Consider the following 16817-nt stretch of genomic DNA (forward strand, 5'->3'; position numbering starts at 1 on the left):
CCCTAAGCTATAGCTTGTTTAGCTTATACGTAAATCTGGCACTGTATTTATACAACACAGAAGTATGAAGTCTAAGTCTTGGTTCTCATTTCACTCAACTCTCCCCCTCCCCACCCCCAGAGAAGCACATCCGGTGATGACGACTCAGGAGAATTGGTGAGCCTGTATATTGATTTTTCCTCTTTCTCTTCTATAATTTCCTGCCCCCACCCTCGACCCAGTTAACCATTAGCAGGAGATCAATCCCACTGTTTGTTCAGAGTCCCACCACCCAACCCCTTTGGAACAGTTTGGAAACAGTTGCACAATATTGTCCCAGGAGGCTGGAATGCAGATTGACAAAGCGCCTCACCTCGGGGGGAGCACATCAAAAGCCACTTGTCTTCTTCTTTCCAAAACATAATTACAGGATATTACAGTCTTTTGTTATTAGCCTGCAATCAGTTTATTTTTATACCCCATTTTATTTTAATATGCAATCTGTTCTGAGATTTTATATTGTCACGTATGTTTATAAGACCACTGATTTTATTTATATCTTGCAAACCTGTAGGTTAACTTGTGGGTTGTTGTTTTTTACCATCTGATTTTACCCGTAATATTAATATACGTTCTATATTTTATGGAAACAGCTTAGAGGTTTAGATGATTATCCCTGTTGAATAAATAGGCACCTGGGGTGGCAGTAGCTCGATTTGGCTCTCGGCGCCTTCTCATGTGGCCAGCCCTCATTTTGGGACTCCTCTGACGACAGATCCATCTCTGTCTACTTTCACAAACCTTCTCATGATCACTCATTGCTGGGGCTGGTGGCAGCTGAAGTCCAGCAACATGCCAAGGGTTCCTTACCACCTTCTCAAGGTCCTCAGTTAATACAGGGGCACAGTCAGTTCAGTTGATTATCTCTAGGCTGGACTGATTCAGGAAAGGCTTCTCAAAACATTCCCCAGGGCTGGATTTAGGTTTGATGAGGCCCTAAGCTGCTGAAGGTAATGGGGCCCTTTATATGTCCAGCTGTCCTTTGTCAACAACAAATTGTCACTGTTTTTTTGTGTTGAATATATGCTATATGGACCTAATAGGTCTTGGAAATGTACATCCAGGTTTTTTCCTTTAATTTTTTTGGGGCCCCCCAAGAAAGTGGGGCCCTAAGCTATAACTTGTTTAGCTTATACGTAAATCCAGCACTGTCATTCCCCATAGCTTCCATTTGCCTTTTTTTCTATGATGCCTTTGCTTCTTGTTCACTTCTGTCTGGGTCATCCAACGTAGACCGAGAATCCTCCGACCAAGGGACCGTGTAGCATGTTTGTTCTGTACGCCACCAAGCGCCCTGATGGATTCAAGCAAGGGATCCAGTTGCTCAACCATGAGAGAATCAAAGCATCCCTTGGGGAAAGTTCTAGGGATATGCATACAGTGGTACCTCGGTTGAAGAACAGTCCTGTTTACGAACGATTCGGTTTACGAACACCGCAAAACCGGAGGTAGTGTTCTGGTTTGCGAACTTTACCTCAGTCTAAGAACGGAATCCAAATGGTGGAAGGGCACCGGTGGCGGGAGGCCTCATTAGGGAAAGTGCACCTTGGTTTAAGAACAGTTTTGGTTTAAGAACGGACTTCCAGAACGGATTAAGTTCGTAAACCGAGGTACCACTGTATTTGGAGTTGTACCTGTCCCTTCACTGACTCCTGTCCAAATCTGCTGATTCCTCCAGGTGGCGGGCGATGACAACATAATCCTCCACAGCTACAAGGTCCAGTCCACCATCACATCTCGACTGGCCAACACGATGGTGAGGACCAAAGTGGAAAACCGAGCCAGGCACCCGCAGAACCTGGTCTTCGATGTTCAGATCCCCAAAGGGGCTTTTATTCACAACTTTACCATGTAAGTAAGAGCTGGCCTGGTTCCACCAGTTGGTATATGTGCAGGTGACTGTCTACAGCAGGAGTGGGGAGACTTGAGGGTACAGTCGTACCTCGGAAGTCGAACAGAATCTGTTCTGGAAGTCCCTTCGACTTCCGAAACATTCGACTTCCAAAGCGTGGCTTCTGATTGGCTGCAGGAACTCCTGCAGCCAACTGGAAGCCACGGAAGCCCCATCGGACGTTCAGCCTCCAAAAGAATGTTCGAAAACTGGAACAATTACTTCAATAGGCGTCCTATTGGGAAGACCCAGTTTTCTGAGTGCATGTTCTGGAAGTTGGGCAATAGGGGCAGTACAGGATTCCTACTGGTGTACCGACCTCCCCGCTGCACCAAGGATTCCCTGCCCGAGCTGCTTCAGGTCGTGGCGGATATGCTCCTGGAGACACCTAGCTTGGTTGTCCTGGGGGATTTTAACATCCATGCCGACACGACCTTACAAGGGGCAGCTCGGGACTTCGTGGAAAGCATGGCCTCCATGGGGCTGTCCCTGAATAAGTCTGGCCCAACTCATAGCCACGGACATGCCTTAGACTTGGTGTTTACCTCTACGGATGTTGGTGATCTGACATTAACTAAAAGCGAAACAAAAGAAGTGCCATGGTCAGATCACTTCCTGGTGCAACTGGACTTCTCTGCAACCCTTCCCCTCCGCAGGGAGGTGGGACCGATTCGGATGGTCCGCCCCCGCCACTTAATGGATCCAATTGGCTTCCAGAGAGTGGTAGGGGATGCTTTATCCCAAGTTGATGGCCTTTCAGCTGATTCCCTGGTGGCACGCTGGAATGCGGAGTTAACCAGGGCTATTGACTGTCTGGCTCCGAAGCGCCCTCTCCGATTGCATGGAGCCCGGACAGCCCCGTGGTTCTCCCCGGAGCTGAGGGTGATGAAACAATCGTTGAGATGGCTAGAGCGCCGGTGGCAGAAAACTCATTCTGAATCAGACCGGACACGGGTTAGAGCTCAACGTCGAGCCTACCAAGTGGCAATGGCGACGGCGAAGAGGGCCTTCTTCGCCGCCTCCATTGCATCTGCAGAAAACAGCAGCAGGAGACTTTTTCAGGTGGTTCGCAGTTTATCGGAACCACCTGTACCACCGGGGCCTGGTAGGGACCCCAAGATCTCCTGCAATGCTTTTGCAAAGTTTTTTGCAGATAAAATCGCTCAGATTCAGAAGGAAGTAGACTCCACAGTGGGAGCAGGGCCAGGGCGGGAGAGTGCTAGAGTTCTGTCTGGTCCTGTTATATGGGATCAATCCCAATCTGTTACCTCCGAGGATGTGGACAGGCTGCTTGGACGAGTGAAACCGACCACCTGTCTTCTTGATCCTTGCCCATCCTGGCTGATAAAAGCGAGCCGGGAAGGGCTGGGCGATGGGCTTTGCGGGGTGGTGAATGCTTCCCTCTGTGAGGGAGCCTTCCCAGACCCGCTGAAAGAGGCGGTCATTAAACCGCTTCTTAAAAAAAATCTTTAGACCCGGCCAATTTGGCCAACTATCGCCCAGTCTCAAATCTTCCATTCTTGGGCAAGGTGATTGAGCGGGTGGTTGCTGAACAACTCCAAGCACGCCTGGAGGAAACGGACCATTTGGATCCCTTCCAATCGGGATTCAGGCCTCACCATGGGACTGAAACTGCCTTGGTCGCGCTGGTTGATGATCTCCGGCGGGCTAGGGACAAAGGTGAGAGCTGTTTCCTAGTTCTGCTGGATCTCTCAGCGGCCTTTGACACCATCGACCATAACATCCTTCTGGACCGTCTAGAGGGGCTGGGAGCTGGGGGCACTGTTATACAGTGGTTCCGCTCCTTCCTCCTGGGCCGTGTTCAGAAAGTGGTGGTGGGGGATGAGTGTTCAGACCCTTGGGCCCTCACTTGTGGGGTACCTCAGGGTTCGGTCCTCTCCCCCATGCTTTTTAACATCTATATGAAGCCGCTGGGAGAGATCATCAGGGGGTTTGGACTGGGTGTTCATCAGTATGCAGATGACACCCAGCTCTACCTCTCCTTTAAATCAGAACCAGTGAAGGCGGTGAAGGTCCTGTGTGAGTGCCTGGAGGCGGTTGGAGGTTGGATGGCGGCTAACAGATTGAGGTTGAATCCTGACAAGACAGAAGTACTGTTTTTGGGGGACAGGAGGCGGGCAGGTGTGGAGGATTCCCTGGTCCTGAATGGGGTAACTGTGCCCCTGAAGGACCAGGTGCGCAGCCTGGGAGTCATTTTGGACTCACAGCTGTCCATGGAGGCGCAGGTTAACTCTGTGTCCAGGGCAGCTGTCTACCAGCTCCACCTGGTACGCAGGCTAAGACCCTACCTTCCCGCGGACTGTCTCGCCAGAGTGGTGCATGCTCTGGTTATCTCACGCTTGGACTACTGCAACGCGCTCTACGTGGGGCTACCTTTGAAGGTGACCCGGAAACTGCAATTAATCCAGAATGCGGCAGCTAGACTGGTGACTGGGAGTGGCCGCCGGGACCACATAACACCGGTTCTGAGAGATCTGCACTGGCTCCCAGTACGTTTCCGAGCACGATTCAAAGTGTTGGTGCTGACCTTTAAAGCCCTAAACGGCCTCGGTCCTGTATACCTGAAGGAGCATCTCCACCCCCATCGTTCAGCCCGGACACTGAGATCCAGCGCCGAGGGCCTTCTGGCGGTTCCCTCATTGCGAGAAGTGAGGCTACAGGGAACCAGGCAGAGGGCCTTCTCGGTAGTGGCGCCCGACCTGTGGAACGCCCTCCCATCAGATGTCAAAGAGATAAAGAATTACCTGACATTCAGAAGACATCTTAAGGCAGCCCTGTTCAGGGAAGTTTTTAATATGTAATGCTGTATTGTTTTTAACACTGATTGGGAGCCGCCCAGAGTGGCTGGGGAAACTCAGCCAGATGGGCGGGGTATAAATAATAAATTATTATTATTATTATTATTATTATTATTATTATTATTATTCTGGTTTTTGATTGTTTGGGAGCCGAAATGTTTGACTCCCAAGGCATTTGGGAGCTGAGGTATGACATTATTATTATTATTTATTATTATTTATTATTATTATTATTATTATTATTATTATTATTATTATATTTATTTATTTATTATTATTTATTATTATTATTTATTATTATTATTATTATTATTATTATTATTATTATTATTAATTATTAATAATACCCCACCACTCTGGGCGGCTTCCAGCGCCTATAAAAATAAAATAAAAAACTACTTAAAAAAAAAACTTGAACCAGGCATGAACTAGAGGTTCCTGCAGAAAAACAGACACCACTTTTTAATTTTATTAATTTATTTGTATACGTACTGCCCTTCATCCAAATATCTCAGGATAAAAAAATACAAGATACAAAAAAACAAAATACATAATAAAAACAAGAACAAAACAAACCCATACCCACCCCCCTCCCACAAGCACATTTATTTCAAAAAAAATTCCGATGGCACATTATTCCACATCCTGGGACCTGAGGGAACCATCACCATTCTCCTTTCAGATCACAATCGTTCTTTAGAGGTATTTCTCATACTGCAGTGACAAAGGAATTCCCCTGCATTCCTCACACCTCCAGTACCATTCCCCATCAACCAGTAAGAAAAGAAATCACCTTTGAGAACTGTCAAATTATTGTCAGAGAAATTTTCATGGGATTTTTGTCATGCTTAGCTTATCATTCCAGGAGGCTGAGGGACACATGGATGAAATTTTGTGTGTGTGGTGATATCATTTTTGGATATATATATATATATATATATATATATATATATATATATATTTCTAAAAAGAAAAAGTAGAAAGAACAAGAAAATTCCCCTCTCCTCCTTCCAAGTATTTTGCAGTTGTTGATAATATTTGTGACTGGCTTTCTGCCCCTCAGGAATGTCAACGGCATCACATTCACTAGTTCCGTGAAGGAGAAATCTGCAGCCAGAAGTCAATATGCCCAAGCAAGAGCGAAAGGCAAAGCTGCAGGAATATTGAGGTATGAACCTGACTTCATATCTATCTATCTATCTATCTATCTATCTATCTATCTATCTATCATCTATCTACCTACCTGTCTGTCTATCTATCTATCTATCTATCTATCTATCTATCTATCTATCATCTATCTATCATCTACCTACCTACCTACCTACCTACCTATCTAGAGTGATGGACTAGGAGCTGGGAGACCAGGGTTCAAATCACCGCTCTGCCATGAAGTTCACCTGGTGACCATGGGCCAGTCAGTGTCTGTTGACCAACCCTACCTCACAGGGTTGTTGTTTTGAGGGTGAAATGGGGAGTAGGGACCTTGAGGTCCTTCGAAAAAAGGTGGGAATCAAATGAATAAAATCTAAAAGGATGAATTCTCTCCTTGAGGGCCTCAGTCTCCAAAACCCAAAGGCCCATTTTAAATGGATGGAGAGATTGGTAGAAAGGCTTAGCTCTCCCAAAAGTATTGGCCTCTGGGGGAGTGGGGAATCTGTTGCTGATCAATGCCTTATAGAACGTATTTCTGTGGAATGTCATAGAGAACCATCTGCAGAAATGGCTTTTGAATAAAAAGTGTTGGTCACATTAATGGGCAATAGGTGCCCCAGTGAACAGACATGGCAAGCTGAGCCTGCAACAAAAAACTACCAGTTTATCCTCACCTTCGAACAGGTGTGCAGACTGCCAGCCAGCCAGGCATTCCCTATTCCAGGATACTCCGTTCCATGCCCCCTTTCCATGGCTACAATGCTCAGTTTTTTTGGGGGGGGGTGTTGCCCCTTAGGGCTTTTAAAACATGTCTTGTAGTTCTGCAAACCTCCCAAATTCACTGCCAGAGCATATTTGGGTCTGTAGCCTTCTTGTTCAAAGAACTACCACTATTATGAACTGTTTGAGAGATTTCTAGGGGCAAGTGGCTGACAGAATTCTGGCCAATATTTGTCCGATCCACATAGGCAGTCCTTATATTTGAATGCCAGAGGGATGGCAAAGAACCAGCTCATTGATTCCCGGTTCATATAGGCTTATTTTTAATATGGAAGAAGCACAAGATGTTGACTTGTCAGGGGCCTCCAAAAGCCTCAGAACAATCCTTGTATCCTGGCTTCACCCACCTTTTAATGATTTTCTGGCACGTGACGACTCATCATGTGGATCAGTGTCATCTTGAGTCCTCAGATGCTGTTGGACCGCAACTTCCATCGCCCCCTTGATCATTGGCGAAATCAGCTGGGGATGATGGGAGTTGTGGTCCACCCAATGAGCTGAGGGTGATGGGAGTTGTAGTCCCCAAATCAACTGGGGATGATGGGAGTTGTGGTCCACCCAATTAGCTGAGGGTGATGGGAGTTGTAGTCCATGCAATCAGCTGGGGATGATGGGAGTTGTAGTCCCCAAATCAGCTGGGGGTGATGGGAGTTGTAGTCCCTAAATCAGCTAAGGGTGATGGGAGTTGTAGTCCACCCAATCAGCTGGGGGGTGATGGGAGTTGTAGTTCACCCAATCAGCTGGGTGTGATGGGAGTTGTAGTCCCCAAATCAGCTGAGGGTGATGGGAGTTGTAGTCCCCAAAAATCAGCTAAGGGTGATGGGAGTTGCAGTCCACCCAATCAGCTGGGGGTGATGGGAGTTGTAGTCCACCCAATCAGCTGGGTGTGATGGGAGTTGTAGTCCCCAAATCAGCTGGGGGTGATAGGCATTGTAGTCCCCAAATCAGCTAAGGGTGATGTGAGTTGTAGTCCGCCAAATCAGCTGGGGATGATGGGAGTTGTAGTCCACTTCTGGGGAACTCTAAGAACGAATACTTATCTAGATGATCTTGAGATGCCTGGAAGCTTTCCCAAGCCTGGTGCAGCATACATGATTAGCAGAAAAGGTTAAATTGGTTATCAAATAAAATAAAATGGTTTTGTGGAAAATTTGTTTTCTGATGAACTGAATGGAAAATATTTTAAAGTGCAGAGATTATTATGAGATGTCCTGCCCCTGTCTCAATTTACTGCTGGCATTTCGGTGGCATGTTAAGGGCTAGGGTGTTTCTCCTCCCCTGTGTTTATTGATGACTGAATTCAGGAGCAACACCCTGGACATGGAGAACTTCAAAGCTGAACTCAACGTGCCAGGAGGAACCAAAGTCCAGTTTGAAATCCATTACCAAGAGCCAATTCGGAGGAAGCTATCGACGTACGAGCATGTTATCCCCCTTCAGCCAGGCAGGCTGGCCAAACACTTGGAGGTAAAGCAAAAAGACAGGGCCGAAATTGTGGGTTTGGAGCACCACTTTAAAAACTTAGTTAATTTAATTTGCAGTCATATTTCATCAGAAATCTCTCAACAAAAAGGAATCTGTGTAATACAACAGGAATTCTGTGTTCGGACCAAAGGAGCGCTTGTGCTGCTGCTACTACTAATTTTATTAAATAAAATAAAATAAAAACTAATTGCAATTCCACATTTTAAGTGTCGCAAATAAGCATCTCTGAACAATGTACACAAAACAAAACACAAATATAAATCATGCCCAATTATCAGAATATATTAAGATGCATCAAAACGCAGCGTAATTTTGAAGCCATCCTAAATTGGAGATTGTTCCTGGAATGCTTTGGAAAGATGCACCGCATTTTTCTAGAGGTGTTCCTGTTATTTCACTGTTTCTATTTGTTGCTTCTAAACTCCTCTGCGCTGTGTGACCACAGGTGGACGTTCGCATCATCGAGCCTCAGGGCCTTCACTTTGTCCATGTCCCCAGTTCACTTGGAGACCAGTTTGAAGGTATCCATACCATCTCCAAAGGAGAGAAAAAGGTAATGCAGACAGTGTCCCTGTGGGGAGAAATGGAGCTGCTGTTGGGGCAGGATTCTGGGGGCAGGAGCGCAAGGCCCCACACAACAGGAGAAGCAGGAGGGACCCACAAACGCAAATGGGTGGCTTTCCACGTTTTGAAGGAAGTGCTGTCCCCATCTAAAGAGGAAGATCTCCATAAGACCACAAAGTGCAGACTGGTGAACCTCAGAAATGTTAGAAACCTGGAAGGTTCAGCGGCAGATGAAAGAAAGTACTTTTTCTTGCAGTGCATAGTTAAACTATGGAACTCACTCTCTCATGAGGCAGTTTTGGATGGTTTTAAATGATGTTTAGGCACATTCATGGAGTTTAAGGCGACCAGTGGCTACTAGTCATGGTTACTAGTCATGAGGGATGCTGGTGGCGCTATGGTCTAAACCACTGAGCCTCTTGGGCTTGCCGATCAGAAGGTCGGTGGTTCGAATCCCCGCAGTGAGGTGAGATCCTGTTGCTCTGTCCCAGCTCCTGCCAACCTAGCAGTTCGAAAGTGCACCAGTGCAAGTAGATAAATAGGTACCACTGCAGCGGGAAAGTAAAGGGTGTTTCTGTGTGCTCTGGTTTCCATCACACTATTCCATTGCGCCAGAAGCAGTTTAGTCCCGAGTTTGCCTATGCCTGTTCTATATCCTCCACAGCTGTGTTTTGCAGTGGAAGGAAAAATTGTTTTGATGTTAAAGGGCCTAATCCAGACTGGGACTGCAGTTGGAGGGGGAGGAATAAAGGCCCTGTAACTGAAATCCCAATCTGGATCATCCCACTTTATTTAAACCCATGTGTGCATAAAATTGCTCGTTTATGCGAACAGCACTTCATGAAACCATCCTGAGAATATAACCGAGGAGCACTGTAAAAACATTTAGGATAGACAGATAGTTTTTTTTTAAGTCTGCGTCATCTGCAAATGAAGGACTGAAAGGGGAAAGGAGAGCTTTTAAAAATGCCGGCAGGTTTTGCATTCAAATTATAGCTGTGGTTTATGCAAATACCATTTGTTATGTACTGAAGTTCTCACCCTGGGCCAGCAGGGGGATACTGTAGATAGTTATGCAAATAAGGGATCGAAAGTGACGTTCAGTGATTGGATAGTTTTAGAAAGTTGTTACAGTTACGTTGTACTGGAGCTCTATATAAGCAGGCTGACTGAACCCTTCAGTTCAGTTCTGTCCTGGCCTGTGAATAAACAAGAGCTGTTTGAAGAATCGCTGTGTCGTCTGATATGTTCACCCACAACTTAACACCCTTGGTTGCATGAAAATGCCTCACTTGTGCCATTGTGATTTTCCTTCAAGGCTCATGTATCCTTCAAACCAACAGTGGCTCAGCAACAAAAGTGTCCCACCTGTTCTTCTACAGCAGTCGATGGCCATTTTGTGGTCACTTACGATGTCAACAGAGACAGCAAAGCTGGCGAACTGGAGGTACATTGGCTCTGCAGATGGGGAGCACTTTAAGGAGCGTGCTTAGAAATGCGGGCTAGATAGTCATCTATCAACTGGACTCTCTGGTACCAAAGCAAACGGCTTGGGGAGACACAGGCTAAAATATTCCATAGGAATGAGCAAGCTATAACTGCTTATTATTTTGATTTCATGACCCGCAAGGGTTGCCAGAGGTCTTGCCCATTTCAGAACTTCCAAAATTACAATACCTTCTATGTTCATTTCCTAGGAAATGAAACATCTGGGTTCCTTCTTTTTATTTTGCAGATCTTCAACGGGTATTTTATCCACTACTTTGCTCCTGAAAACCTGGATCCTCTGCCGAAAAACATCCTCTTTGTGATCGATGTCAGCGGTTCAATGTGGGGATTGAAAATGAGGCAGGTAAGTGGTAGAAGCAACAAGACATCCATCTTGGCAAGGTGTCCTTCTTTGTATAGGAGATGGTTTCATTGTTGCTGCTTTTTTAAGAAATCAGAGGCAGGGGAACCTTTTTCCAGCCTGAGGGTGGCATTTGTTTCTGATATAGCCAGAGGCAAAATTTTGCAGAGCTTCATGAAAAAGACCAATGGAATCAGTTTGACCTGGTGAAAGATAACGTGTGTTTGAAGGGGAATAAAACACTGCATATCCAGATTATTTAAATAAATATTTTTACAGTGGTACCTCGGGTGAAGAACTTACGGTAATTTGTTCTGGAGGTCCGTTCTTAACCTGAAACTGTTCTTAACCTGAGGTACCACTTTAGCTAATGGGGCCTCCTGCTGCTGCCGCGCTGCCGGAGCACAATTTCTGTTCTCATCCTGAAGCAAAGTTCTTAACCCGACGTACTATTTCTGGGTTAGCGGAGTCAGTAACCTGAAGCATCTGTAACCTGAAGCGTCTGTAACCCGAGGTACCACTGTATATGATGAACACACAAGCAGGATTTGAACTTTGAACAACAGAAAAGATTGAAGATTCCAGGAGTTTTGTTAAGGTTTAAGAGATAGAAGACAGAGTAAAGCAGAGGGAAAGGAACAGAAACCCTTGGAATAGGGGGGTTGGGGAGTCGGTGGAGTTTTTTATTATTATGTATTGAAATGTATGTGTGAAAATTGGGAAAACTTAATAAGAAATTCGGAGGGGGGGTCTTTTAACAATGCAATAGCTTGATACAGGAGTTAATATAAGGAGCTGTTAACGGTTCGGGGTTGTTTATTTTTTCATGCCTCTAAGAGGTTTTTAATGGAAAGGGAAAGTGCACATTGGGGTTTATGAGATTCCATAGGAGTTAACACTGGGGGACCAGGTACCATCTCTGCATACCTGTATCCCTGAAATATAAACAGATGCCGGAGGGTTTGCTGCATGTCAGGTGTCCGTGCATCAACCAGGGTAGACTCTGACCCATTAAAACTAAAATTTATCCCCTAATAATGAAAAATGTAGTCCATAATCTTAAACACCCTTACAAGGGAGAAATCTCCACTGAAGACAGTGGGTTTTGCATCTGAGAAAATATGCAAGGGATTGCATTTGAGGTCATCATCGCCGCAATTGTTGATGGCCAGATAGCTCACAAGATGAAGAAAATTGCACAATTCGCAAAGTTGCAAAATACAGTGGTACCTCGGGTTAAGTACTTAATTCGTTCCAGAGGTCCGTTCTTAACCTGAAACTGTTCTTAACCTGAAGCACCACTTTAGCTAATTGGGCCTCCTGCTGCCGCCATGCCGCCAGAGCACGATTTCTGTTCTCATCCTGAAGCAAAGTTCTTAACCTGAAGCAATATTTCTGGGTTAGCGGAGTCTATAACCTGAAGCATATGTAATCTGAGGTACCACTGTATAACAAAATTTAGTATCTGCCAGTCATTTTAGGCAATGCAGTGCTACAGTTGTGAAATGGATTAATGTCCTATGGTTTTACGTTACATGAATGGAGAACGGTAACCATAATTCTCACTGCAACGGTTCATTTTACAGACGGTTGAAGCCATGAGAACCATCCTAGGGGAACTCCGCTCCGCGGACCAGTTTTCAGTCGTCGACTTCAACCACAACGTCCGGTGCTGGAGAGACCAATTGGTGCAAGCCTCCAGATCGGAGACAGAGGCCGCAAAGAAGTACATTGAGGGGATCCATCCCAATGGAGGTGAGCATGGTACCAAAGTAGGTGTCAGGGAAGTGCAAACGGCAAAAGAGCCAAGGGGGGAGACCAGCACTTATATATATATATATATATATATATATATTTAAATATTTATTAAAGTTTCCACAAGAAAAGTTATAAAAATAATAATAAGAAATAAGGGGGGAAAAGACACAAAAAATACAAACACTGAGAAAAGCAAAAACAATTAAAAACAAATCCCTCTTTCTATATCTTACGGTTCATTTACTTATTTTCATGACTTCCTCACACCTCCCTTTTTTGTATTCCAATTCAAATATTTGATTCAGCAAATCCATACTCTCTCAATTTTCTCTTAATTCTTTGTCTTCACATATTATAATTTCGAGTTTTCATATTATAATTTCGAGTTTATCCATCCCTTTTTACATATTCCTTTTAACTTTATTGCTAAAACCACTTCGTTTCATTCCAACATCATTTTAACATTCGATAATTTTACAATGTTTCTGTAAATAATCTTTGAATTTCTTCCAATCTTCTTCCACCAACTCTTCTCCCTGGTCTCGGATTCTGCCAGTCATTTCCGCCAATTCCATATAGTCCATTACTTTCATCTGCCAATCTTCCAGGGTGGGTAAATCCTGTGTCTTCCGAGACCAGCACTTATAGAGAGCCGAAAGAGCTAATTAGCAGCCTCTCATCTGACAGCGAAGAAGAGGCAGGGAGGAGGCATGCTCAGCCCGGAACTAGCTATCCTTTGAACAGAGGAAATAAGAGGCGGGGTTTCTGCTGATTAGCCTGCTGGGGAAGGAAGAGTAAGAAAAAGCCATTCAAGGCATCTAATGAGACAGGGACGGACATGCTTTGAAGCTCTGGAAACCTTTTGAACTTTGTAAATAAATCTAAAAGACAAAAACTGGCGGCGAGCCTGGAGTTTTATCTATGCTGGCTTTGGCAGCACTCACCTCTCACAGTAGGTTTATGGAATGCATCATAGAAGCAATTAGAGTCGAAGGGAATCTTGCAGATCATCATGCACAAGCCCTTGCTCAGCACAGGAAGCTTCAAACCACAGCATTGCTGGTAGCAGGTCATCTATCGTCTGTTTAAATGCCTCTGGTGAAAGAAACCTTCACCTCCCAAGGCAAGCTCTTGCTTTTCATAGAATCATAGAATCATAGAATCATAGAGTTGGAAGAGACCACAAGGGCCATCGAGTCCAACCCCCTGCCAAGCAGGAAACACCATCAGAGCACTCCTGACATATGGTTGTCAAGCCTCTGCTTAAAGACCTCCAAAGAAGGAGACTCCACCACACTCCTTGGCAGCAAATTCCACTGTCGAACAGCTCTTACTGTCAGGAAGTTCTTCCTAATGTTTAGGTGGAATCTTCTTTCTTGTAGTTTGGAGCCATTGCTCCGTGTCCGCTTCTCTGGAGCAGCAGAAAACAACCTTTCTCCCTCCTCTATGTGACATCCTTTTATATATTTGAACATGGCTATCATATCACCCCTTAACTTCCTCTTCTCCAGGCTAAACATGCCCAGCTCCCTTAGCCAGTCCTCATAAGGCATTGTTTCCAGGCCTTTGACCATTTTGGTTGCCCTCCTCCAGTTTGTCAGTGTCCTTCTTGAACTGTGGTGCCCAGAACTGGACACAGTACTCCAGGTGAGGTCTGACCAGAGCAGAATACAGTGGCACTATTACTTCCCTTGATCTAGATGCTATATTTTAATGTTCAGCTGAAATTTGTTTCCATTAAATTTGCATTACTTAGATCACTGGAGCAACGGTGAACTAGACCAATCCATCTTCTCCATGACATCCTTTTTTGTTTTTGAAGACATCTCCCTTTAATCTTATATTCCCAGACTAAACACGCCCTGCTCTCAAAATCTCCAGTGCCAGATGGAATAACAGCAAAATATTACAAAAAACTAAGTGAGCAGCTGGTGAACTCTTTGAAAGACACAATGAATGAGATTTTAAAAACAGGAGAAGTTCTGGAAACATGGAAAGAGGCCTATATAACTTTGATACCAAAGCAAGATTTGGATGTGACGTTAATAAAAAATTATAGGCAGATTTATAGGCTGATCTCATTATTAAATAATGATTATAAATTATTTGCATTTGTATTGGCAAATAGAATGATTTTTCTAAAAAAGAATTCATTCATCATGACCAGGCTGGATTCCTTCCAGGCAGACAAATTAAAGATAATATCAGAAATGTATTGAATATTATAGAGTACCTGGAAGTGAGAAATGAGAAAAAAGCAGCATTAATGTTCATAGATGCAGAAAAAGCATTTGATAACGTTTCTTGGAGCTTCATGAAGAGGGTGATGGAGGAGATGGGATTTGGAGTAAATTTTAATAGGGGAATGCCCACCATTTGTAGACGCCTCACCATCTTGGGTAACCCCCTTTTGCAGGACATGCTCTCGTTCAGCCTTCCCCAACCTGGTGCCCCCCCCAGCTGTTTTGGACTACAGTTCCCCTTATTCCTGACCACTGGCCATGCGGACTGGGGCTGGTGGGAGTTGGAGTCCAACCACACTGGGGAGGGGCATCATGTTGGGGAAGGCAGCCCTACTTCACCAATATATATGAGAGAAAAATAACCAACAGAGTCTCATGCATGCAGTTGGAGGCAGCAAGGCTTCTGAATACCACTTGCTGGAAACCAGAGCATAAGGAGAGTGTTATTGTGCTAGAATCCTGCTTGCAGGTTTCCCACAGTCATCTGGTCAGCGACTGTGAGAATGGGATGTTAGTTTCTGTTTGCCACTGTGCAGCTGCTTGGAGTCACAGGACTCTGTTTACATTCCAGAGACCTTCCAGGCTGTTGGAAGTCTCACGGGAGACAGGATGTGACGTTAGTGGTTTCCTGTTCCTTTGTTCCTTTGTTATTCAGTTGCTCTCTGCTTTCATAGAGAGAGGATGTCTTTTCTGTCTGCGTAGCTTAGAAATCAAACTCTTTGCAACGTAGCCATAAATCTCATCACTTCCGCATGCTGCTGGAAACTCCGCTTAATGGGAACATGCCTGAGGCCTCATCAAAGGCTCAGGTCGTTAATTATTCATCGGAGGCGATTCCGAAAGTTTGGCCGGAGGAAAATGAGGCTTTATCAGCTTGGCCGAGTGGAGATGCCGACATGGGATGCTAGACTTCATGGGTCTTTGGTCTAATCCAGCAGCCTCTTCTTGTGTTCTCATGTTCTTGGGGTCCACCTGCACTACAAGGAAGCTCTATAACAGGCATCCCCCAACCTTCAGCTCTCCAGATATTATGGACTACAATTCCTATCATCCCTGACCACTGGTCCTGTTAGCTAGGGATCATGGGCGTTGTAGGCCAAAACATCTGGAGGGCCACAGGTTGGGGATGCCTGCTCTATAATCATTTAAATTCAAATTGAATTGTAATAGTTTCACCCAAAGAATCCTAGGATTTGTAGTTTGTTGAGAATTCTAAGTGTTAATCTATAATGAAATGAAAAAGGTGTTTAAGTACACCTTCCTGAAGAAACCAGAGGCCTTTCACCTGGGCATGGTTGGCCAATTGGTGCCAAAGAAGGACAGAACATTCTTCATGTATGCGACAACAGCAGCAAGAATATTCATTGCAAAATATTGGAAGACACAAGATCTACCCACTCTGGAAGAATGGCAGATGAAGATGATTGACTACATGGGACTGGCAGAAATGACCGGCAGAATCCGAGACCAGGGAAAAGAGTCGGCGGAAGAGGACTGGAAGAAGTTTAAAGACTATTTGCAGAAATATTGTAAAATTAAGGAATGCTAGAATGATGCTGGATAGAAACTAAGTGGTTTTCAGCTGTAATGCTTAAGAGATATGGAAAATAAGGTTTTGAAATAAGTAAGAGTATTAATAGTGAGGATTTGCTGAACAAACAACCTGAACTGGAATATAAGAAAGGGAGGTATGAGGAGGTCTGGAAAAGAGGTTAAAGGAAAATAAGTAAATGGAAACTCTTTGTGTTTTTTTAATGGTTTTTATTTTTTTGTATTTTTGTATTTTTCTATTTTTGTTTTTCTGTTTTTTCTGTTTTGTGATGTATTATTTTTGAAAACTTTAATAAATATCTTATGTATATAAAAAAAGAGAATTCTAAGTGTTAGCTCCACTCTTGGGATTATCTGGGAGTGAGTGATCATAGAATCACAGAATGGCCGAGTTGGGAGGGACCATGAGGGTCATCTAGTCCAACCCCCTGCAAGGCAGGAATCCTTTGCCCACCGTGGGGCTCAAACCCACAACTCTGAGATTAAGAGCCTCATGCTCTACCGACTGAGCTATCTGCAGTGATGATCTATTAAATCAGATTATGTACGCAGTATACTTGTAAGGCACATTCGAAGCGTGTTTCCCCCCTGAAATAATTTTGGGTGCTGTAGTTCGTTAAGGGTCACTGGTAATTGAAACTCGAGGAGGAGGAGTAAACTATTGTGCTCAGAATTCAGTGCTCCAA

General features: G+C 44.6%; 1 protein-coding gene and 1 long non-coding RNA gene across 3 annotated transcripts in view; both read left to right on the forward strand.

The window, feature by feature from the left end:
* Window positions 1–16817, forward strand: part of ITIH2 (inter-alpha-trypsin inhibitor heavy chain 2) — a 46122-nt gene that overhangs the window by 4666 nt on the left and 24639 nt on the right. For both annotated transcript variants that reach the window (XM_079992321.1, XM_079992320.1), the window contains exons 3-10: window positions 121–156; window positions 1718–1890; window positions 5813–5917; window positions 7986–8148; window positions 8612–8719; window positions 10049–10177; window positions 10466–10582; window positions 12166–12334. In XM_079992321.1, the coding sequence (XP_079848447.1) occupies window positions 121–156; window positions 1718–1890; window positions 5813–5917; window positions 7986–8148; window positions 8612–8719; window positions 10049–10177; window positions 10466–10582; window positions 12166–12334 (1000 nt within the window). The remainder of the gene's footprint in view (window positions 1–120; window positions 157–1717; window positions 1891–5812; window positions 5918–7985; window positions 8149–8611; window positions 8720–10048; window positions 10178–10465; window positions 10583–12165; window positions 12335–16817) is intronic.
* On the forward strand, window positions 7138–7970 carry LOC307225355. The gene is made up of 3 exons (XR_013842924.1): window positions 7138–7199; window positions 7478–7567; window positions 7635–7970. It is a non-coding gene; the product is annotated as an uncharacterized lncRNA (long non-coding RNA).

The sequence above is a fragment of the Podarcis cretensis genome (genome assembly GCF_951804945.1).
Source record: "Podarcis cretensis genome assembly, chromosome: 10".
NCBI lineage: Eukaryota > Metazoa > Chordata > Lepidosauria > Squamata > Lacertidae > Podarcis > Podarcis cretensis.